Source organism: Meriones unguiculatus, chromosome 2 (assembly GCF_030254825.1).
Source record: "Meriones unguiculatus strain TT.TT164.6M chromosome 2, Bangor_MerUng_6.1, whole genome shotgun sequence".
In the NCBI taxonomy this organism is placed as follows: domain Eukaryota; kingdom Metazoa; phylum Chordata; class Mammalia; order Rodentia; family Muridae; genus Meriones; species Meriones unguiculatus.
The window spans coordinates 118,200,865-118,226,270 of NC_083350.1; the positions used below are offsets into that span (position 1 = coordinate 118,200,865).

The 25,406-nt window shown below is 38.5% G+C and overlaps 1 protein-coding gene across 9 annotated transcripts in view; it reads right to left on the minus strand.

The window, feature by feature from the left end:
- Nav3 (neuron navigator 3) overlaps nucleotides 1-25,406 on the minus strand; it is a 560,089-nt gene that overhangs the window by 140,812 nt on the left and 393,871 nt on the right. For 8 of the 9 annotated variants that reach the window (XM_060378026.1, XM_060378025.1, XM_060378030.1 and 5 more), the window contains 3 exons: nucleotides 12,119-12,227; nucleotides 11,112-11,495; nucleotides 2,963-3,082 (listed from right to left, as the gene is read on the minus strand). In XM_060378026.1, coding sequence (XP_060234009.1) covers nucleotides 2,963-3,082; nucleotides 11,112-11,495; nucleotides 12,119-12,227 — 613 coding nt within the window. Of the gene's footprint in view, nucleotides 1-2,962; nucleotides 3,083-11,111; nucleotides 11,496-12,118; nucleotides 12,228-17,463; nucleotides 18,737-25,406 lie in introns of those variants that run through there. The other variant, XM_060378034.1, reaches the window with a different exon arrangement.

Consider the following 25,406-nt stretch of genomic DNA (forward strand, 5'->3'; position numbering starts at 1 on the left):
AAATAGTACGGTTTTTGTTTTGTTTTGTTTTGTTTTGTTTTTGTCAGGATTTGTTTTCATATTAAAGCCACATTTCTCCATCTTATAAGCAGATATGGTCATTGTACGATTTATCAGAGAAATACTTATTGAATTCCCTCCATGTGGCAGGCACTGGGGATGCAAAAACAAGGGTCAGCCTGCATTCAAGAATCTCACATTCTACAGGCAAAACAAACAAGTAAGGCATAATGAGATGATTGCACAAGGGGAAGATGAACAGCGCGTTGAAGCAAAGGTGTGCTTTGAAAGTGAGCAGAAGAGAATGACGAGATGGAATTCAGTGCTTCGTCACTGCTTTGTTATCTGTGTGTGCACGCGCAAACACATGTGCCCGTGTGTGTGTGTGTGTGTGCATGTGTGTGTTTCCTCACTGTTATTCTCGTATCTCTCACTATACAAGATTTCAGATGTCTGAATGAAAAAAAATTTAAGACAAATCAGAAAAGGAGATTTTTTGCGATCTCAACTCTATTAATTTTCTCTTGGTTGATTACAAACAAAAATGGTATCTTTTATCTGTACTTTCTTTTCATATTTTTAACAGGCTGCACAACTTCTTCCCAAAGAAATCTTCCCAAAACAACAGGAACCTTAACAGAAAGCTAGACATAACTACATTATTTTAGGATGTTCATCTAATTGATACCCATCTTGATTCCTTTCCTTGACATAGAATTTTAAAATAACTTCAGGATTAATCTATAATAAAACAGAACCCTCATCTCTTCTGGAAAAAAAAATCCCACTATAATGACACTATTACTATATAACTTATATATAACAATATGTTATTTTATCTCCTTAAACTAAGATTTTTTTTTCAAAAAAATAATCTGTTAAATAATCACCAAAGCTGAATTTCACATATAATTTCTCCCAGGTGTTACAAGCCATTATTTGTTCTAACTTAAAGTTGTTGTCATTGGCCTGTATTAACACTTCCTATTCTCTTTGCTTTGAAATGCACTTGTAAGTTTAAATGTTCATGTTACGGTAGGCGCAGCATCGACTTGTCATTTCTAGATAATGGTTCTTTGCATCCTGTATATTGGAGCACATTGGAGTACATGGAGAGTTAGATGAACATCAGGTCACTACATCCATATCCAGACCCTCTGATTCTGTTTGCCTTGGGTGGGTCTAGAAATTGCATCTCTAATCTGTTCTCAAGTGGTACTTTGGTCCAGATCTATACTATTGCAGGAGGGGAAGCTCAATATTTTTGGAGGCCCAAATTTATTAGATACTTGTTTGGCCCTATCTATTGGTCTGAAATTACTCAATTGTTTTTCAACCCAAAGTCACTTTTGTATTGATTTCTGGGTTCTTCTATCACAATACCATTACCTTTTTCATTTTTCACTGTGAAGTAGCAATACACACACAGTTAGAGTTAGTATGTAGCTCATACTTTGAATGTCTTTTCCCCAATCTTTGTCTTCTCCCTCATAATCCATTCCCTCTCCATAATATTCTTGAAGTGGCTGAACTCTCGCCTCATTTAATTCACTTATCATCCAAAGAGGGCCCTACTGTTAGCCTAATAGAATATATACACTAAATGAATAGGTTACCCATGCTCATTCACCAAAACAGCTCTTGTTAAAACCTCAATGTATGATGATTGTTACATTGTTTGCACCAATAGCTACCTATTGTAAGAAATATAGATCTTGTTTAGGAAGAAGTATACCTGATTTACTGTGATAACACATCTCCAAGAACATGACCTTGAACCGAGACTGCAAGGCAAAAAGCCAAATGTTGTACCAAAGAGCACATCAGGCACAAAAGCAGCAAGACAAAGCTCTGAGTTAGAAATTAGTTTAGATTGTGCAAAAGATTGGATGAAAAGTCCTGGGGTTAGGAATGAAGTTAGTGCAAAAGTCAGTGGTCATATATTTAAAGAGAAATTCAGATTGGAGAGGGAAGAAAATATTTTATCACAGAGCTACACACCTCTCATTTACACACAAGCATGTATGCCACAGATACACAAAGAGACTATACAGACTGGGATGATGGCTATATCAGATGAGAGCTAAGACTAATCTTCTGTTTAAGATGATTAACGCATTGATGGAGTCTGAGTCAGAAATGATACTGAAAACTAGTATAGAAAGTCATTACCTGCCTTTTGGGAATAGCTGTAAAAAAATACAATAAATTGTGCACAACCTTATTTCAGAATGTGGACAGGTGAAGTTTTAATATATTCATCATAAATACTCAATTAAAGAACTAATCTATGTAATATATAATTATAAAAATGGGAACTGTCTTTTTGCTCAGTAAACTAAAAATTTAGAATGAAAGAATAAATCAGGATCAGAAATATAAATTAGTTAGTTGACTTAGATGCTGATCTCAAATAATAATGATAAAAGTCAACAGAACAGTTCCTGTAAAAAATAAAAACACTGTCTGAAACACATGCGTACACATACACACGCACACACACCCTCAAGAAGCTGGAGATAATGGAGTACAAGATGTTAGCCTAAAGCAAAAGCTTGTCTTCAAAGTGCTCTCAGGAGAAGCATCAAGCTTATTGTACTTATTGTAATTGATGGTTTGAAATACATTTTTATACTCTTGCAATTTGCCTCCAGGTAAATCCAAATGCATTTGAATTGATGGAAAAATATCAACAATGTTTGTTTTTTCAAATTAGGAAAACAAGTATACTCTGTTAAATTTTCTCTTATAGATACTGAAATTTTAAGTGTTTTCTACCGTCCATTTTTTTTTTCAGTAGTACAAACCTAGTATGGTCTAGCAAATGAAACTGCCTTTTCTAAAAAAAAAAAAAAAAAAATCCACAAAAATGGAAGTTCTAGTTTACACAGAGAAATCTCTTGTGACCTTATTTGTGAAATGACTTTCTGCACATGAGCATCTTATATGCTGATAGAATTACCTGTCTGCATCCATTGTCACATCGTGAACTCCCCTCGCTGTGACATCCCGGGAAGTTGTGGTATCTGGGACTCGGTTCAGACTTCTAGAATAGAGGCTGAGCCCACCATCTGTCATGTACCTGAAAAGAATTGCAAACACATTAACCAAAAGAAAGTCCCATGACTTAATAAGTCCACTGTATTGTAAATTTCCAATAACTGCTCAAAACAGACTCTAGTAAGTCACTTTATATATAAATATGCTCATCAGAAAAAAGTAAAACTTATTTTCAGTTTTATTTAAAGAATCAATATTCAGTAGCCTTTTATAAAACTTATTTTTTTCTTTTCTTATCAATATCTTTAACAAGTCTAAGAATCATATACCTCTTACTAAATAAGAGCAAAGTAATTTCATTGGTTAAATTGTTGTTTTTTTGTTTGTTTGTTTGTTTTTTTACTACTTAAGGGCCATAGGATCAATGAAACTTTACTAGAATTAAAATTAATTTATTGACTAAGTAAGCGTTATACCACAACTAACGGGTCACTATCATAAAATCATAACTAAAATTAATTAAATGCTCCATATGTTTCTAGGAACTATTTTAAGTCATTTACATGTATTAACAAAGCTATCTCCATTTTAAGGATGAAGAACTCAGACGATGCTCCAACTTTTAACACCCTGCCCCCCTCTCTGTAGGTTATCTCTCCTGCCTTGTTACTTTATTTAGTTTCCTGGCTTCTGCAGGTACTTGATGTTAAAGACACAATCTAAAAATTTGAAGCAGGTATATACATATGAGCTGGGTTACCAACGTATATTTTTTTCCCAAAAAATATACATTGCCTACAAATATTTGCCTACAAAATTCATAACTTCCTATTTTATAGCTGAATGTTCCATTGTGTATATGTAACATGTTTGATTACCCATTTATTACTTTATTAGTGTATATGTATTTAAACTGATTGCATTTCCAAGCTACTGTGAATAAAGCAGAACTGAACATGAAAAAAAAAATGACCTTGGAAGATTGCTCGAAGAAGGAACACAAAGTTGGATGGGTAGACTAGAATGGAGGAGGGACCGAGAGCATGACCAAAGCGCGTTGCCTAAAAACCTCACAAAGAAGTTCAAATTTCAAAGAAGTAATAAAAATGAAATTCTCAGAAAAGTAATGAAATGCAAAATAATTAAAAACTTGGATAGCCACTGAAGAATGGAGTTATGTTATTCACCCTTTATAATAATCCACTCAAAATGGATCAAAGACGTTAATTTAAAACATAAATGTGAGCCAAAAAGATGGTGATAAGGCTGCTAAGGCTTAAACCTTGCATCTAACATGGAAGAAGGAGAGAAAACTGTCTGTCCCTGAGTTTCACATGCCCACCAACATGGACATGCACCCCCATGCGCGCACACACACCACAGACACACACTAAGTAAATAAATGTAAAATCGTAGTTGTTGAAATGTCTAGAGCGAAAAATTGAGAAAGTCTTCAAATTACATGAAGAGATAAGAGCTTTCTTAGTAGGACTCCAGCAGCGCTAGAAATAACCACAAGAAATGACAGAAAATTGGTGTGTGGAGAACAACAGAATATATGAGGTATGCAAATGGAATGCAATGACTGGCATGCAAGGGTACAATTGCAGTGGCCTAAGCAGAAAGTTAGAAAGGAGGTACAGGTGGAAATGGAAGAGCATCTACCAAATCTAAATATGTGCAAAAATGTCATAAGAAAACTAGTGACTTTGTATACTAATTAAAATAATAAAATTTCAAAAAGAAATCATTTGAGGCATTATTGTATAGGTTAAATATGTATAGCTCATTCATTCATTCATTTATAGGTTCTCATTCTGCATCCCTGGCTAACTTAGAACTCACTATGTAATCCAGAGTACCTTTATCTCATTACAAACTTCCTGCCTCAGCTTCCTGAGTCCTAGGACTACAGGCCTGATCCACTAACCCTAGCTTTTAAAATCTTGGAGTTGGTTTCTATGATTTTCAACTTTATTGTCACACTGTGAAACTTAATTCTCTACCTATAGTGCTGCTAGGTACTAGCTGTGTGGGCTCTGAAAGCATTTCAATTATCTATGACTCAAGTACGTCAGTGCAAAGGGGAAATGATAGCAATGATAAGCTACCTTCTGGGTATGTTGAGGTAGGAACAATAAAGATAAAATGCATGATATATATATATATATATATATATATATATATATATACATATATATATGTGTGTGTGTGTTTATATGTATGTGTATGTATATATATGTGTGTGTATGTATAGAAGTGTACATACATTTGTGGTGTGTTTGTGTGTGTGTGTGTGTGTGTGTGAGAGAGAGAGAGAGAGAGATGGGGAAGATATGAAGTGTTGCCTATAATGGAATAGGGCTATGTTACGGTCATTTGTTCTGTGGAAGTGTCTACATTGACACAAATGCCTACTATCTTGAATATAAAATTGGAGAAAGAGCCAGTATAGGGAACATGTGGCCTCACAAGAAAGACGCCTTCAGGTCCTAGTGCCTTTCAGCTGCTCCTACGCCAGTCACCACAGGCTTTTAAGGAAGTTGAGGGAGACATATAGGAGAACCAAAGTACATATCACTTCACATTATTTTTAATTTTTTGTTCCTCAGAATTCTTAGTTTCTTCATGTTTGGGTCAAATGACTTAAAGTACAATTTTAACATTCAGTCACATGTGCATAAACTATTTACCACTGCGGTATCCAAAGATAAGTACAATTTCCACTCAATTAAGATATGGAACTTTCCTCTCAACTTGTCTTTTTTTGCTTCATAAATGTACCATTTCAGCTCATTATGGGTATGCGTCCCTTCTTCTGACTCATTCCTAATTACTGACAACTTCGTATTCCCAAGTGTGGGAAGTAATTTCAAAAGGAGACATCTAAGTTAAGCCTCTGCAGGCTTCAAGAAATTTTGAGTTCCAAGAATACCAACTAAGCAATTTTACCATTTCTATCCAGAGTACATGAAAAATGCAATTTCATTCTCATTTGCAATGACCTCATGTCATTCCTTGTGGCGTCATGAAAAACCTAAATTAAACATTTCCTTTTTATATTGCCTATTAAGCATTTTGTTCCTTTAATCAGCAAAACGTACTTGAAAAATTGTGAATAGCAAGCAAATTTGTGATTCATTTTTTTTCAATGTGATGTAGAAACAGTTTTCATACAACTTAAAGGAAGTACTGTCAAATTAAAACTTTTCTCGTGATATCTCTGATCTTCTGGTCTGTCCCGCACTTAAATTCTACACTGACATATCAGCAGTGACATTCTACACACTCCAGCAAGTGGTCCTCAACACAATATCCTCCCATCAATCTCTGGTTGAGACCAGCCATGTCCCATGTAGAGCACAAGTAGTCACCTTTCACCTAGAGAACAGACCTATGTGATGCTTTAGAAGCCAGTCTCCTCTACACCATGAAGGAAAGAGCTTTCAAGCTCATCTCCTCATCACAGGAAAGAGCAAAATGCTGACTATCCTCCAGTGAACTTGTGAGACAATTTTCATGCATAAAACATGTAGATCAATGACACACACATAATAGACTACCAGAGGAGGAATGATGGAGACAAAAGAGACCCGAAGTCTGAATTAGGCTCCAAAGGAAAAATGAAACAAGTCAAGTAGGACAAGGATCTGGAAACATTGCTTTTCCCTCAGTAGGCAACTCAGTAGGGGTGACAGCAAGCTATCTTCAAATGAGTTTCCTTTCATCCAAAGCACACAGCTGAGCCAGGTTTTCTTGCCTCTTGGAGGTAGCTGTGGCCACAAAGGCACCCTGGGCATGAGTGTAAGCAGAAGTCAATTACGAAACTTTCAGGCCTCACTAAAATACTTTCCCATTGTACTTTTTTTCATCTCTGTTGCTATTTGCTTGATGAATGGTAGTGGTTAGGTTGATACTGGAAACCTGATGGGACAGGAGCAGAATTATCTAATTTCCTATCCTCTAAATGACTGTGGTTTACATTCCCCAGGTGAAGATCAAAATGCTGAAGGAAAAAGTCAGTGAGATGACTCAGGGGATAAAGGCATCTGCTCATCAAGCGCGAGGACCTGAACTGGACTCCCCGGTCTCACGTTGGTGGTAGGAAAGAACCCGACTCCCGTAAGTTCTCCTCTGACCTCTACATGTGCACCATGGGATGTGTTTACCTACAGGCATGCACACGTGCTCACACACAAAATAAATGGTAAAATTTAATGAAAGAAAACACCAGGACAGTTTTACATGAAAGACAAATGAGTTTCTTCACTATAGTATCAAGATTTTGAGATTTCTCTTGAGTACGAATAAGTGTTAATATAGTTAGAAGCCTGAAAAATGTAGAAAGGTCCTGCGTGTTGGGGTGCTTATAACATCTATTATATGCAGAACTCAGTTATGTATGTGTATATATGTATATATACATAGTTGTGTATAAAAACATATGCATGCATATGTGTTCTTTGTGTAGTATTAACTCATTGAAAAACTGAGCACTTTTTGTGGATGTTTATGAGTTCCATGTCGCTAAGCACTGTGTGCCTATTGTTTCTGACTGTAAATTCTCAGTGCCCAGAATGATGTTTAGCACACAAGAAAAACTCAATAGAAACTTTACAAACTTTATGATACACACGTTTGTTCATATGCACTCATATATAAGTGTAAGTACACCCGCTCCCAACGTAGTTTATTCCATTTCTTCCCTCTGAATTCTTTTTCCTCTAGAGTTCAAGCCCACAATTTCCAGTATTCTGTATTGAGATGGGATATATGTTTTCTATCTTTACCCCAAGATCATTTTGCATTTTCTACAAACTTTGTATCCTCGTGTGTGTTTTAGTCTGTGTTTCAAACTCTCAAAACTCAGCAAAAGTTCAGCTCTCTTCCATTCAATTTTCTCAAATGGCGTACTACTGTTTCCTGTGCTTATAACCTAGGTAAGTAGATTCTCTTTGTTTTTGCATCTCTCACATTCCCTGAAGAATATCTCATCATTTTTTTTTCTATTTTATCAGCGTTCCTTAAACACTTTCTTCTCCTTATTATTACCAATGATATTCCCCTATTTTTGGACAGATGACCGTGAGCCTGAGTTCCTACCATAGTTCCTGAAATGTAGCTCCAGGGTTCTCATGTCACTTATCTGTTTTCCCTAAACTCGTCTTTTCCAAATCATCAATTCCATATCTTATTTATATTCACAATCTCTGTGTAGTGGTTGCCCTGAATACAGTATACAGCATAACCTCTTTGCATCATGACTTCAAGGCATGCCACAGTAGCCCTAGTTCTCACAGCTCATTTTTAAATGGTCATATTCTATGCTTATAAGTCAAGAGAAATGTTTTCCAATGGCATATAACCCAATATCCCTTTGGTTATGAAAATAATACTTTGGTAAGCTTACTAAATGGATTAAATCTTTCATGCTCATCTCCAAAACTTTTATAAATTTTCTTTTGAAAGGTATTTGTCTCACCTATGGCTATTTAACATAGGGAACATAATATATGTGCTTTCCTCACTCTATCACATCTGAGTTTCATATGTTCCCCTTACTCAGAACTCTAGGCTCTATAGATGATTTGAAATCACATGCACATTATACCGTGGGTGCCCTTTGATTTTGGTTATAAAGCTTTCTTCAATTATTCTACTAATACCAGGGGAAGCATTGCACATTAATATTGTATGGATAGATTCTGAGCTATCTCCCAAGGCTCAGGGTTTTTTTTATTTTTTATTTTTATTCATTACAATTTATTCAATTTGTATCCCAGCTGTAGTCAAGGCTCCTGTTTTAAATGCTTCTTCTCAGTGGCTGAATGGGTGAGGCCTAGTGAGTCAACAGAGGCAATGTTTTGAGGGTTATAGCATACTTTTAGCCCCAGCAGCCAGGAAGCAAAGGTACGGAGATTGTTATGAAGTCAACATCAGTGTCAGGAAATCTGAGGCTACAAAGTGAGACCCATTATGGAAAAACTAAAAGAAGAAGGGATAAAGGGATACAGGAATGTAGAAGTGAGAAAGAGAAAAGGTAGATAATAGGAAGGATTCAAAATATAACTGCCATCACAAGAATAGTGGTTTTTTTTTTTATTCTATGCATCCGTTCTCCCTGCCTCTGTGTGTGCACGTGTGCACGCACCTGCACACATGGTGTGTGCAGGTGCGTGTGCACATTTCATAGCATATGCGTGCAGAACAGAGGACAACTTGTAGGAGTGAGCTCTCTTGTCCATCAAAACACCAGGTACTGAACTCAGGTCACCAACGCTTGCTGGCAAGTGCTTTTACCTTCTGAGCCATCTCACTATCCAGGGTTAGTTTTAATAGAACGTCCTGTTGCTTTCAATGTTCAGCTCACCCTCTGACTAAACCAAGTAGTTTAAGCTGCCAAAACGCCTTAATAATTTTAGACTCACAATATTTGTTTGGAGTATAATAGAAAAAAGAAAATGTAATATTTTCTTACACTATTTTTTACAGTATTACACTTTTAATTTCATAGTTAAATTAACTGTAAGTGATGTAAAATCACTGCTGATTAGTCTTCCGACCACTCTAAGTGTTTCTACCATCACGGTTATGTGAACACTGTCACAGCAAGGTGTGACTGTTTCTTCTAATTTAGCTTTCTCTTTTCCCTGGATTGGATGATTGCTGCTTCTGTTGATTTTTGTTTCTCTAGCTCCTGATAGAACCATAAGTGGCCAGAAGTACTTCATACTCTCAGCTCCTTCTTTTCATTGCCCCCATTCTCTCCTTCTGAATCTCCCCTCGCGGGATTTGCCCTTTATCTTTGGTGTGAACAGTTGTGTCTGCTGTTTAGTTCTTATCTGGGACTTGACCTCTCCTCTGTGTTGTGCATTGCCTTTCACCTTCTTCTGTGGTGCAGCCTCTTGTTTCAATGGGATTGCTGCAGTCTCAAAGAGCTTCTTGTCCAACATTGCATGGACAATGTCGTAATTATACCTTCACACTGCGGTGGCTGTTTTGACTCTTTGTGGAATTCTAAATTCATCTTTCTTTCCTTGGGGTTTTTGAACACCTTGCTTTTTCTTGCCCACACTGTACAGGAATCTAATGCTGCTCTGAAGCTGGTGCTGGTAAAAGACTTTTACCTTTGTGTATTATTATCTTTTTTTTTCATTTATTTTTTTTAATTATTACAATTCATCCACTTTGTATCCCAGCTGTAGCCTCCCTCCCTCATCTCCTCCTAATCCTATCCTCCCTCCCTCCCTCCTTCTCCTTCTATGCCCCTCCCCTAGTCCACTGATAGGGGCGATCCTCCTCCCCTTCCATGTGACCATAGCTTAGCAGGCCTCAGCAGGACTGGCTGCAGTAAGACTATAATATTTTAAAATCTGAAACCACCAATCGAGAATAAATAAATCAATCTAAACTTTCCACTCTGAGGTTAAAGAGATAGCTCAAAGGATAAAGGAATCTACTGCCAGACCTGATGATCTGAGTTAGGTCTCTGGTGTCACCATGGTAGAAGGAGATAACTGACTGCTTCAGGCTGCCCTTTTAGCTCCATATCTTCATCATTGTATACATATTCCCATACACACACACACGAAACATAAATAAATAAAATGTTTTAAAACCTTAAAAATCCTTCAGCTCTGAAATGATTTTTCTCTGCAATTTAAATTGGATATTCATGATTGAACAATGCCACAAGTTATTTGTTCCTTAAAGCTGTTAGAAGCAGCCAAACCAAAAACAGAAACTCAAGCAGTTCAGCAAAACTCCTTCTGTCTCCTTCCCACACCCTAAGTAACTATAAAATCTGTTACTTAGGAACATGTAAGACTAGTGTGAAAAATACAGGACACATGTATTTCTCTAGATCAGTGGCTCTCAACCTTCCTAATGCTGTGACCCTTTGATACACTTCCCTATGTTGTAATAATAACATTACAGCCATAATATTATTTTTGTTTCTACTTCATAACTGCAATTTTGCTACATTTGTGACTTGCATTGTAAACATCTGTTTTCTGATGGTCTTAGGTGACCTCATAATGCCTTGGAATGTGCGACCTCCTCACGTACCCATCCCAACCAACAATGCTGCTGTGCTCAGGGCTACTTACCCGCTGTTGATGTCATCAGCTCTCAGACTCTTCCCAAGGATATCGCCATCGCTCATGTATCCACCAACATCCACTTCAGAAGACACATCCAGGTCACTGCTTGCTTTCTCGCTCATATCTATTTGTGACATGTTTCCCAGACGGGAAACCGCAGCTCTGCGCAGAGGTGTTGTGTACATGAACCTGGAAGGGTCTGTGTGGATGAACCGACTGGTGCCGCTTCGAGGGTATCCAGCGCCCATGGAGGGGGCATCTCCAGCCTGTAGACGAGGACACGCCTGACCCAGTCTCCAGGTCATGGGAGTAGGCCGGCTTGTCAGGTTGGGGATGGTCCTTCCATTTACTTCAGTTGTGACAGTACTATCAAATGTTGTCTCCAGGGTGCTGCCGAACAAAATCGAGAGATAATTATACTCTGGTTCACTAAGGCCATGGAACAAGATGCAGTGACAGAAAAGGCTAGAGCTGAGTGTCCCTGGCAGTTTCGTGAATGTGAATGGTATGCAGATTCATTTTATGATTCTGTGCTCATCTGTGCAGATGTCAAAATGTGGGAAGTCACATTTATTAGAGGTGGTTGCTTTCAAAAGAAAGGCCACCGCTACATTTTCAGATTAACACAGTTTTGTTTCTTGACAAGATATGCACTGATTTTCACCCGTCTTAAGTTTCTCAGACCAGTGCAGGAAGTTAGCTGTGGTCATGCTTCCATGAATCCCTACCAGCCTCTTCCAAAGGTATGGAAGACGTGAAAAGCACCCCACTAGAACTAGTCATAGTTGACCAGCTAATTCGGTCTAACAAGTACATTCTATAGGAGACAGAATGTAAAGAAGAACAAAATACCTGACAGCTCAGCTTGAAGGTTATTGATAAGTGATTGCCATGTACAATTGGAATAAAATAGTAAACAATACCAAATTTCTTCTCTATCATCGTAAGAGGAGTCAAATGCTGCATTGTAGTCTTTCTTTATCTGACCAGAGATAGGAAGACCCATGAGATACCTGTGGCTTATCTGGGTCCCACGAAGACTGGACATTGTCTCTTCCAAGTTCTGCCTCAGATCTGCTATGTTCTTGACTGTACGCATTCTCCTAGTTTCAGGGTCTTCACCTGGAAATGAACATAAGAAATTCATTGTTCAGGGCATAGTCTGTTCAAGAAAGATTGTTTACACAGATGAGCAATATAGACCCCTGTACTTAAAAGCAAAAAGTCAGCTAGGAAATTCCAAATGACTCCTATCATCTAAAAAAATCATCATTCTTTTACAACAGCAACACATTTAATATCACAAATAAAAATTCTGGAGTGGCACAAACACAATAATACAAGTGAATCTATCACCAAAGTCATTACAACATTGCAGGCATTTGGAAATACAGTGCAAAGTACTTCTAGACACTGGTGTTAATTTTAAAATTTAGAATTATTTGGATGTGCTGACTTCAATGATTACCAGTTTCAAGTAAATTCAGAGTAGCTGAGATGAGCTTCCTACCTGGCAATATATTAGACAGTGGAGAATCCTGAGAGGACTTTTCTCACAGAATATTTTCTGATTAATTAGCTTTATTTTTAATTATCTCTACATTTTGTGTAGGAAACTAAAACATACACATGGTGACGTCACAGTTTGAGTACAGACCTAGGTGTCTAGACCTAAACACATCTTTCTAACAGGCATGAAACAATCGGTTCTGATGCGTGTGGCAACTGAAGGCATTCCACGCGAACACCCATCTTTTGGATGCAGATGTGTTGTTAAACACTAATTATGGTTATGTAATACTTTCAAACACAGTCCTTTTAAACCTGGCGAGTCTCAACAGAGGATTAAGATGAGATTGGCACAGGAAGCACGGAACAGAGACCTTAAGAAAAAATATTTTGTTTTTTTTTTTTTTAAAAAAAAGCAGAAAATAAAAAAGAAGAAGAAATGAGGAAAGGAAGGGGTAAAAGGAAAGGGTGTAGAATTCTCTGAGTATATGTCCAAAAGCGGTATAGCTGAGGTTGAAGAAAATCTATTCCCAACTTCCCAGGGAACTGCCACACTTCTCTCTTTAGTGGCTGTACAAGTTTGTACTCTCACCACAGTGGGTGAGTTTTCCCCTTTCCCCACATTTTTGCCAGCATGCGCTGTCACTGATTTTTGATCTTGACCAGTCAGACTGGTATAAGATGAAATTTCAACAGAGTTTTGATTTGTACTTCTCTGATGACTAAGGAATGGAGCTGGATGGGTGGGGAGATAGGGGATATCTGGAAGGATATATGAGAAAGAAACCACTGTCAGCACTCATGGAGATGGCCTAGAACCCTTGCACAGATGCAGTCCATGGCAGTTCAGTGTCCAAGTGTGTTCCATAGTGATGGGAACAAGGACTGTCTCTGACATGAACTGACTGGCCTGCTCTTTGATCACCTCCCCCTGAGGCTGCTAGCCTTACCAGGCCACAGAGGAAGACAATGCAGCCATTCCTGATGAGACCTGATAGACTGGGATCAGAGCGACTGAAAAAAACGTACGCTGTTCCATGGCCCAACTCAAATACTAAAAGACTACTGATGGCTTCTTTGCCATCTGCCTCAGACAAACATTACTTTGTTCATTACCACTGCCTGGATGTCCACCCACCCAGCCACTAGTCTGCTGTCAGCCTGTAAACTGGTTCTCACTCGTTTATAAGTGATTTGTACAGTTAAATTACACTTAATAACAGCACTGTTATTAGAAATTGAGATTGTATTCCTTGGAAGAGACATATTGTAAGAAATAGAAAAATATAAGATGGGATGGCATGTATGTGGCATAAAATTCTCCACATGAAATCAAACCATGCGATCTTCAATCCCATAGATTAACATCCTCAGAAACTTGGGCTGTTTATAAGCTCCAAGATTCCAACCACATCCTCTCTGGAAACGGCATACATGGTTAGCATTAATACGATGCAGCGTATTAATGGCTGCCGAGATGTTCACTTCCAACCAATCCGCTGCGACTTTGGAAAATAAAAAGAAGTCTTGCGGAGCAACATCTAAAGGGTCGCAGAAGAGCATAATTACAGTTAAAGGAAAAGTAGAAGCAGCCCAAAGGGGCTAAAACGGTGGGGAAATTTAAAGATGATGATGCACTAGAAACTACAAGAGGAGACGAGTGTAGAGACTTTGGGGGAGGGCAGAGGCAAAGCACTGAAACACGCTCGTGGGAGGTATCGCTACACGCTGCCCGTTCCCCGCCACCTGCAGTCAGGCTGCACCTTGACCGTTTGTCAAATAGCCCAATATTGAAATGGATGCCTGAATTATATAGTGAATTTAAGTACAATAGCTGTAAGCATTTTGTTTCACCGAATAACTTTTCATGTCTATTTCCTTTACCAAAAGGGTTTGATCCATGGATTGTTCCAGCTGAATTCTGGGCTTGTTTATGTTGTTTCCCTAAAATGTCAGAATTACAGGGTCTCCCTCCCAATTTTGATTCTTCTCCTAACGGAAGTTGCACATGACACTAGGCAACTTGTGGCAATCAAAGAGATGAAATCTGCCCCCTAACAGTTGTACACCAAACCATCTCTGCTCCCCCATTCGTTCCATGAAGGATAATAACCAAAGCAAAATGTATTGGAGTAAGTAATTTCAGTGACCCACGAAAGGCAAGATTAAAAAAAAAAAAAAAGAAAAAAGAAAACCTAAGTGCATTTGTAATCCTCTAAGGAATGATTTCACAGTCTGGAATGCCCTTCAAAGTGGTATTCAAATAATGTACTAAGGCTTTGTGTCTGTGGGGTTGGGGTTGAAAGGCCAAATAAAAGGACACATACATATAACTGCTTAGCAAATAAAGAAAAGTTAAGACCAGCAGACATGAGAAATTTACTTAAACACAAAAATGATTCCTTTCTTCCCATTTCCACAATCTCAGTCTCAACTGTTATTCCCAATAGAGGCTTCTCAGTTTGTCCAATCACAGTGGAAGAGACTTTCACACATTTTGAAAGTGGTGTACTCTCTAAACCACTGGAATTGTTAACAGTGGTAAAGTGCTTCCCAACAACCTCCAAAAGAGCAGGCTCAATTCAGTGCTTCTGATTCACTACTAGTGCAAAATAAAGACTTTAATTTGGGTGATCTGCCCTTACTATATACGCTTTAATTATACACATTATAATTAACATTGGCACACTACCATCTTTTAAAAGAAATCAAATTATATATGTGTGAAACCTGACATATATAACTGGATTCTTTATAGAACTCACTCTGCACACATTACTACTGAAACCTGGCTTATTTTGAAAAGTAAGCCTTGTTTTGTAGCTGTCCACCCATGATTTTCAGACAAAAACCTTAAACTCATCTTTATAATCTTGAAATTTGGTATAGAAAAGAAAGGTCAATGGCAACCTAGGAGCATTTTAAACATTGCCCTATAGTCTTTCTGATTCATTAGAATATTCAACAATACGAAGTTGAACTCATGAAAACTTGGCCAAAGCTAACTTAGAAAAGACAATTTTGAGTCAGTCATAACCAGAACCTAGTAAAAACCACGGCAGAAATCATACAGACTTAAAGCATCACGATTTGTAAAATTCCCTTGTCATGCTTGATGTGGAAATAGGATTATTCCTACAGTACTATTTCATTGTGCCCTTCCCCTTACTTCTTGCTTGCATTTTTAATGCTGCACCAGTGGGTGGATGGGGGAAACCCTTGTGGAGGAAAAGCACATGAGTGTGGTAAGCAAGATCTCAGTTCAAACACATGGCATACACATTTCTTTTGGGAGGCTGTCCTGTGACAGCAGTAATCTGGGTTATTTATGCACAATGAGCAAGGTTTCATATTTATACCCAACCACACCTTGCAGTAATTCAACACAGTAGCACCCAAATACTGCCTGGGGACTACTGTCTGCTCATATCATTGAACATACTAACATGAAAGGTCCTTAGAATAAGATGTATGCTACAATTTTATAAGCTAAACATGAATATTGTTTGATTCTGTAGTTCTAGAGGATCAAAGGAGATAGGAAAAAGGAAAGAAAGATATATGGATCAAGACTTCCTCCTATATTTCTACTGTGCAGAGCTTCCTTTATGAGAAACGCTTCCTCACCCAAATCATGCAATGCTGTGGGAATAAATCTCTGGTGTCTGAGTACCTGGTGGATTTAGATTCAGAAATCACTGTTCTCAAAACTGTGGAATCATTACTCATTCCAAACCAAACTGACATGAAAAATTGAGCCATATTAGCCTCAGCTGCCTTTCTAAGCTTTCTCATTCCAAAGCTGTCCCCTAAAAACATCCCAGACAACCTCATAAAACACCTTGTCACAGGATATTCACATAGAGAATAAGAACAAATCTGTGCTTAGCACCATCTGTGTGCATGCCTGAAACAAAGAGATTAGTGGGGCTGGGGTAGTGCTTCTGAACTTATAGAAAGCCATATGAAGTTTGTTCTGAAAACTCACACTAACATGAAATAGAATGTGCTGTGGCTGGGCACTTAGAGATTTTTGAGGAGACTGTGTGATGCAAATATATGACACTGAGAAATATTCAGTGTGGACATTTCTTTTGGTACATGTGTGACAAGGCTTACATTTAAAGTTTCACCACAAAAGCCCTCATATCTAGTTAAAAAATAATGTCACAAGTTACTACGGAATGTTGATTCATGAAAAGGAACAGGGTTCAGTTTGTAAAGTATAAAAGAGTTAACAGTTATTTCCACAGTAGTTGTAACATCCATATAGAGGATCAGCTGTTTCAAGATGTAGGGAGAGGGAGGGTTAGAATGGAGGGAAGAGAGAAGAAAACAGAGAGAGAGAGAGAGAGAGAGAGAGAGAGAGAGAGAGAGAGAGAGGCAGGAAGGCAGAAAAGCAAGGCAAGTACAGGCCTCTTCATTTAGGGTGCTTGGAATATCAAAGGGGGACATTCATCTATTTAGGTAATTCCAAGGTAGCAAATCAAGGCACAGAAATTTATACAGGAGAGCAGTCCATCTTCATTACACATGTAAGATAAGGTCACCTTGAGGGAAGTTAAACAACACTCCATCAAAGACTGACTGGAAAGCATACTGACCTCTAGACTATCCTAGACTCCTCTCCAGTGAGACCCACAACTGAGGCCATTGACTTTTCCCAGTTAAATTTAAAAATGACACTCACGGTTCAGTTTCACAAGGAAAAAAAAATCATTTCATGAAAGAAGACATTGAAATTTTAAGCACATATATTTAAAAAAAAATCAGTCAAAAAAAAAAAAAAAAAAAAAAAAAGGAAGGTAACTGACTACCACAGATCCTGTCACCAGCGACCTGGACTCACCCAGTAAGTCACTGTAAAGTGCTTGTTCCAGATCCCCCAGCATGGTGAGGATGACATCCTCATCCAGGTGAGCGGTCCCTTCCCGCAAGCAGCTTTCTCCCTCTTCTTCAGCCCAACTTCGGCTTATACTGCTGGGCTTGGAGGACCCGTTTTCATCTTCAGACCTGCTGTCTTCATCACTTTCTCCTTCCAACCCTCGTCTTGCAGACCAGTCCTCCGAGTCATCGGCACAGGACTGGCTGCCTCCTGCAGGCAAGAGGCTCCAGGCTCCTGAGCCGCTGCCATGGTACAGCGACTGCACAGACTTAGAGAGAAACCTCGAGAGGGACCGTCTTTCTGCGTAGCTGGATTCTCTCTGGCTAGCCTTTGCAGCGTTTCCAAACCAGTTGGAAATGCGCACAGTGGGTCTCCTCTCTCCTTCGCTGGTGAGGGAAAGGTTGGTCAAAGACTTCTGTTTCTGAAGGCAAGCTCCCTTTTTCTTTACTTCTTTGCCGCGAAACACAGAGAGCTCGGCTGCCTGCTGCATGGTTCTAAGGCTCTCCTCTTTTCAGTCGGACTTCATATTGTCCTTTTTCACACTACAATTGTGACTGCCCCTTTTTGGTTCTAATTAGCACGTGCGCTTCAACAAAAGCTCAGGCTCAGACATTCAGAGGAGATTGTGGAGACGGGCTAGACACGATCATTTTCCCACAACTGAGCTTGCCACATCATTTCACGGACCAGCAGTACTTACAAACATTTTGCGTAAATATGTCTTAAAGAGGAAAAGAGTTCACGAAAGACTCTGCTCCAGCTGAAAAGTCGCCCAGGAAGCCAACTACGTTTTCCCGTGTTCATCCAATCGTATGTCTCAGCATGATGGTGCATCCACATTTCCCTCTATTGCTTCTGTGTTCCGAAATGCAAGGTGGTGAGGCAAGGCAGGGAGTCTCTCGTTCCCGCCCCACAGCCCTGCTTCTCACCAGCCCTTCACTGATGGAGGTCTGCAACCCTCTACTCTAATGAGCTGACACAGTGCAGTAAGTACAGCTTCCGCAGCAGAGCCCGGGGGCAGCAGAAATGAAGCAACGGAGCCCAGCCCCGCTTGAGCCTCTGTCGTATTTTAGTATTCCACCTGCATCCTTAGATCTATGGTTCTCCCTTGCTGCGGCAGTGGCTGCTGCTGGCTGCCATGGCAGCAAACATCCTGCTGAATTAAAACAGAGGCACGGCAGCAGCTGGCCAAGCGAGAATGCCACAGGTTTCAGAGCCAAGCCTGAATGAGATGCTTTACGACGACGGAACCTCTGCACATCTAAATGGCTCTCAGCCACCCAGCCTCCTACACAGGAACACACACGCTCGCTCTCACAGGGTCTCACACAGCTCGCTCTCCCTGACTCTGAGAATGACAGACTAATCTCTACAGCTGCAGACAGCTGAAGCGGTCAGATCTGCCTTCTGAATGTTTGGGATTTGTGCTGTAAAAGCAGGAATCAAATCCAGGAGTGTAAAGGACCTGAACTCTGGCAGGTAACGTTTTAAAGGGAAAGACCACATCCTATCTCTTAAGGAACAAGTTCAAGGTGTTTTACCCCTTTAAATTCTGAAGATAACGAACAAAATCCTGTAGTGATAAGTTAAGATGTCGTCCTTATTTCCCTCAAAAAAGATAACAGAAGCAAAAAGTCTTAGCATAAGTATTGTTGCTCAAAGCTTACACTTGAAAGTTTATAGTAAAGTGCAAAATAAACAGGTGTAAAGTAAAATACACAAAGTACATTATGATTTTTTTTATCCCAAGCAGTTTCTTAAGTCAATCCATGAGCCTAGCCCATTACAATTAATTTTAAATATTTCATACTTTGATAAATATAGAAAGATTAAAAGATAAATATCTTATTTTTATCTCATACTGTGTGTTTACACTATGTTATTAGGATGAAATCCAGATTTTTAGAAAACTTTGCTGTCACAGAGCAAGTATGTATTTTATCAAAAAGCATGCATACCATGGATGATTAAGAAGGGTATTGAAAAAACTTTCATAGATTTTCTGCTTCCAAATATTAAAAAGAGGACATGGGAAAATAATGCATTAAGATACTAAACTATATTATTCAAATTGCATATAGTTTTCATCATCTTCAGAGATGACAAAATTAATTGTGATTTTCCACTTTCAGTCATAAATGTCAGTAGGAAGAATTTCTTTATTTCCTACCTATAAAAAATAGCACAATAATATGCTTTTTTACGAGATGGAATTTTTCTGTGTAGTCTTGGCTGTCCTGGACTCACTTTGTAAACCAGGCTGGCCTCGAACTCACAGTGATTCACCTGCCTCTGACTCCTTGAGTGTAGGAATTAAAGGCGTGTCCCACCAAGCCTGGCTTCAATGTGACATTCTTATTCCTTTCTACATGATGACAACTTTCTCTGAAAAGGTAATGCCTCCTCATGGCCCCACTCAGTGTAGATCATATTTAAATCCACGTAAGCTAAGACTGTATGGAAAGAACAACTGTTATCAAACTGATGTCATCAACAATCAGACCATCAATTGTGAATCCTGCTTCTCCATTTTCACAGTTTAAATACTGTGTTTACATAACACCTGTTTAAATCAAACTAACACACATAAAGAATTACTGAAAATAATTATTATGCTTCAAAAACAATTTTTTAAATATTTGTTTCTTCCTTTCAAGTTATTGTAACTAAACATTTTCAGGCTATGAGAATATAATGCAATTTTTGAGGAAATGTTGTAATTTTATGACTCAGGTCATGCATATATTGTTTGACATATGGTAATGTATCCTAAGGCCTCACTGACTCACAAGAAAGGAACCCCAAACACTTTCGAGGTCAAAGAGCCGAATCTACATGTATATGTGAAAGCAATAATTAGACCCTTCCCTTTCAAAAGGGTGTTTATGCCAATCAGCTTAAACAGTGGTTTTCCAGTTTTTGTTAAGAACCATTAGAAGGACTTATTAAAGCACCATTTCATGGCACCAGCCTCACAACTGTTCATTTAATAGGTCTTAGAAGGTCACGACATTGCTTTTCTAATATTTTCCCAAGTACTGCAGGCTCTGGGGTCCCACTTCGAGAGTCACCAGGCTGAGATTAGTGGTTTCTAATTGAGGATGGCTTTTGTTCCCTAGGAGACATTTGTGGTTCCAATGGCAGACAGCGGCAGCTAAGGAAATAGGACCAGTGATGCTGTTTACCATCTCACGATGACAGGTCCAAAGACCACAGAAAGGAGTGGTGCACTCTCCAATGTTAGCAGTGTCAAGGTTAAGAAGTGTGGTTCAGAGCGCGTCAAAACAACAAAGCACTACCCTGACAGTAATGCCCACCTTGTATTGGTGAACAGCTTTTGCTCAGATGTATTTTACTCTGAGACCCATAGCAGGACCACAGCCCGGGACATATCGATCTTACGACAGAGCAGACAAGAACCATCTAAACAAAGAATCTTAAAATTCTGTTCAGGAATGGCCCTTGCCATTTTTTTCCTACTCTCATTTAATTGATCAAATCAGATTGCATGTTCCATTCTGACTCCCCTGGGCCAGAAATATAGCACTCTCCTTATATGATAAAACTGAACTAAATTCAATGAAACCAAATAAATGAAGAAACTGTAGACAAACACTATAAATAATTTTGGGAAGATATCCCAACAAAGGAAACACCAAACGTGGAGGGGGGTTGCCATTTTTTTCCTCTTTATTTAAAGATTTTATAACAAGCTTGTAATTACAGTAGCTTTGCTCTGGAACCAGTAGATGTAAATTTGCCCTGACAACTGTAGGGAGCCCACTTACATCACTACAGGCATCCGTCCCTGCTTTGTTGAGTGTGCATAACACAAGGCTATTTTTATTTATTTGGGTTGACACAGAGAAACACATGTTATAGAAGGTGGAGGAAAAGCTTCCATGAAAAGGAAATGAAAACAATCAGCTGCAGGAATTTGACTCCCTCTAGTTTCATCTAACATTTATAACATGAAATATATATACTTTAATGTCCTGGAAAAGAATGCTCTCAGTCTTTAGTAAGCATGGCTGTGTGCATAGAAGATTTAAGCTGATTTGAGTCACCAGAGCTTGATCTCCTTAGTCTATACAAACATTTAAGAGATGGAAATTCTAGTGATCATTTGCAAAGGTCTTAAATACAGGATACTACATATTCTTTAATGTAAAAATGTGCAAAACTATTACTTTATCCTTTGGTTAAACCTATATGCTTGGTTCTAAAATAATTCCCTAAAGTCACCCACTTGTATCAATATTATTTCTTAGAAAACAGGATACCTGATATATGTTTGGATATTTTCCAGCTAAAGGGTACAAACTGCATTGAACAAATGTGCACAGAGTAGATGCACATGGGAGCAGAGGGCTTTATGCAAAAAGAAAGAAAGAAAAAGGCAAACACGAACTTAAGTGGAGAGCATCTAAAGCAATCCTACAATTGGATGAACATTTAATTTCATTTGGATCTCTTAGTACTAAAAGAAATGGCCTCAGAGAATAAAATCTCCCCATCAAAGAAGATAAAAATACAAAGCTAAAGCAGTGAATGTACATGATAAATTCACGCAGAAATGTAATATTAAGGTCATGACATGAATCTTTGAGGAAGTGTTGTGAGCAGTAAGCTGATTTATTCATTGTTGTGGACTTTGTCATGTATAATAATAATTATTAGAATTACCAACATTGGATGAGGTAAATGGTGTAAATCTTTCTCCAAGAGAATATGAGAAACAAAGGGAAATATGAGTGCTATTCTCACAACTTTGAAGAATATTGTGAAGTTACAAAGATCTTCAACTGCAAAGTGAGTCTTCTAATTTCTAGTGCTTATTCACACAACCAAATTTAATTACATTGATTTTTTTTTCCACAACATTTTTGTGGAAAAGACATTTTAATCACTCCTACTGAGATATTACATCAAGGAGTATTTAAACAGCTAAGCCTCTCTCTTAGCAAATTCCTCTAACCAATTTCTATTTCAGTATGAACTAAGTTTGCTCCTTAAAAGTATTATAATCCTTTCAGAACATATATCGTGTGGGTAATGGGAAAGAGATGGATCTGACAATTTTTAATTAAAAGAAAAGGTATTCCTCTTCTCCTGTATAACATATCAAATTTTGCAGAAGAAGAGAAAGGTGGTTTTATTCCTCATATTTAAAAATTTAGTGATGATCGAATCAAAATTATTTTGATTTTTCACTCATGTCTTTATCAGTTAGATTCCCTATTGCTAAGACAAAATACCAAAGAAGAAGTAGCTTAAGGACCAAAAGGTGTAGTTTGGTTCTCAGTTTGAGGAAGGAATTGCATCAGGTGCAGTAGGCAGAAGCTGGAGAAAACCATTCAGGTCACACAGACTTTAACAGTCAGGAAGAAGGAACAGGAAGTAGATTTGACTGAAACTGAAAGGCCCTTCCCTTCCCTAGTGCTCTGCATCCAGCAAGGCTTTGTTGGGGGTTGGTCTGGTGTGCTGCGTATTGAGATGCTGATTTCTGTGCACTAAGATTGGGCACAATCCTGACGTGGGCATTGTTATTTCTATGAAGAATCTCCTATATCAGTACTGTGTAAACGTTGCTCCCCAATTATCTCTGATTGGTTAATAAAGCTGAGAGACAATGACTGGGGAGAGGAGACAGGGAAGCTGGACTTCTGTTCCCAGTTTGGGAGTCTCATGTAGGACCATGTGAGGAGGAGGGAAAAGAAGAAGGAGAGGGGATTGGAGGAGGAGGAAGTTAGAAGAAGGTGGAGGAAGAAAAAAAAGGGGGGCGAAAGGACATAGCCATGCAGAGCTGGCCATGAGAACCGACCTGATAGAGCAGAACCAGCCTAGGCAGGACCAATATGACAAGTCCGTTGGGGCATGTGGCTGAGAAGTAGCCAGATTAGCAAAGAGGGTTAGATTAGATGAATATCTGCCCAGATCTAGCACTTGTTGAATAAATCTAAAAGGTCTCTATGTCAATATTTGGGAGCTGGAGTGGGTGACTAGAAAGGAGCCCCCAAATTATACTTTATAACTTATTTCAACAAGTCTTAATCTCCTCAGTGTCTCACAATCTTACTGAGTATCACCACCATCTAAGGGTGGGAACAAATATTCAAACACCTGAGCCTCAGAGAAGTGTATGTTTTCAAACCACAAAATATTTAGTGTTTTCATTGAGTGCTAACCACCCTTCTTTTACCATGAGCTCAATTGACTGGAATCTTTCTCTCATTTTTCCTGCATGTTGTATACACCTAAAAATTGGTATGGCTCTTCCTCATCAAGGGTCTTATTTACATAATATTTGCATTTTGTTCATTTCACAAATGGTTAAGTGGAAGAGAATTATGTGTCAACCACCCACTGCATTACACAATTTGATAAAATAGACAAAAAAATAGACATGGAAAGAAGTGTCTCTCTTTTAGATATATCTTGAAAATATAACTATTCTACTCCGTTTAAACTACTTAGAATATTCATTATTTTGTTTATTTGTCTGTTTTGTTTGCAGGCTAGTACTCTCCTAGTGAGTTGCATTACCAAATCAGCACTTTAGTTCTTACAAAATGGCATACACAATGTCATCTATATTTTTTGAGCTTCTGAGTTTTTGACAGGGGGCAAAATAGCAAAACATCAAACACTGAGAAATATATCAAAAGTTTGTTCCCATGTTCAAACAGCAAGCGATATACATAGAACCAGTAATATAGTGTAATTGACTAGACATCAGGTGTTAGAGGATATATGGAGTCACAAATGGTTTCTTAGTTTCAGGCCTGAGCAACTAGAGGCTTGCATTACCATCAACCAAAATGGAGAAGATGCGAACAAAAGGGGTTTAATGGCATCTTTACGGCTTGGTTTTAAATATAGCATGTTGGAAGAATCTGTGAGAAATCTAAGTGGAGATATGTAAGGAATTAGATATTTAAATCAGGTTGCAAAGGGAGAGGACTAGAGTACAGATACATTCATGGAGCCATCAGTATATGGATCACATTTAAGGCCATGAGTTACTGTTACTCTCCAAAGGAACATGTGCAAATAAAGTCTTTCTAAGAAAACTGAATTATTTCAATGATGAAAAATTAGGGTGGGAAGACATAACTGGAAAAGATTACCAGGGAAGAACAAATGGTGAGGTTTGGGGAAAATCAATGGCATGTTAAGATCAAGCCAGAAACTTTCTTAGAACAGGGCAGATTCCTGGTTAGAGGTCAATAAGATGAACCATGAGTCTTAATCCTCAGATTTGGACAGGTCTCCAATAATATCAGCCTCAATTAAGAGCAGGCTCAATGAAGACAGGAAGTGAAAAAAGTCATTAATGGAAGCTAAGGCAAGAATGAGAAGGGATAAGTGGTTAGTTTGAAGATGTAGATGTTTGTGTAAATGCTGAGTGAGAAGACATGGAAAGAGCATTCATGGACTTCCTTTCCCTGTACCCCAATTTCTGGTAAAGCTGCATCAAGGTTAACAGTTCAGAAGTCCAGCGTAGGCAGTGTTGCCGTCTTGAGAAGAAAGGAGTGATGTTTTTATCTAAGAATTTGAGAGACTGAGTTGTGTTTAGAAAGCATAATGATTCCTGGGGCAGTTACACACTCACAAGGTTGAACTGGTGACTGCAGAGCGACTCACTTCAACCATGACGTTGATTCCTTCTCATTCAGTCATCATTGATATGGAGGAGGTGAAGAATGGAATAAAACCACACTTATTGTTTTGGTGAAGTAAGAGAGGAGAAAGGAATTCGGGGTGTGTGGGGAGAACTTTTTAGTTACCATGAAGACTAAGCTGATTAAGAAGGGAAGAAGGAACATGCATTTGATAAGGGGCAACCAAAAATTATGAGGTTCATAAATAGAAATTACAGCAGGATCATTGTAGAGTTAGGAACC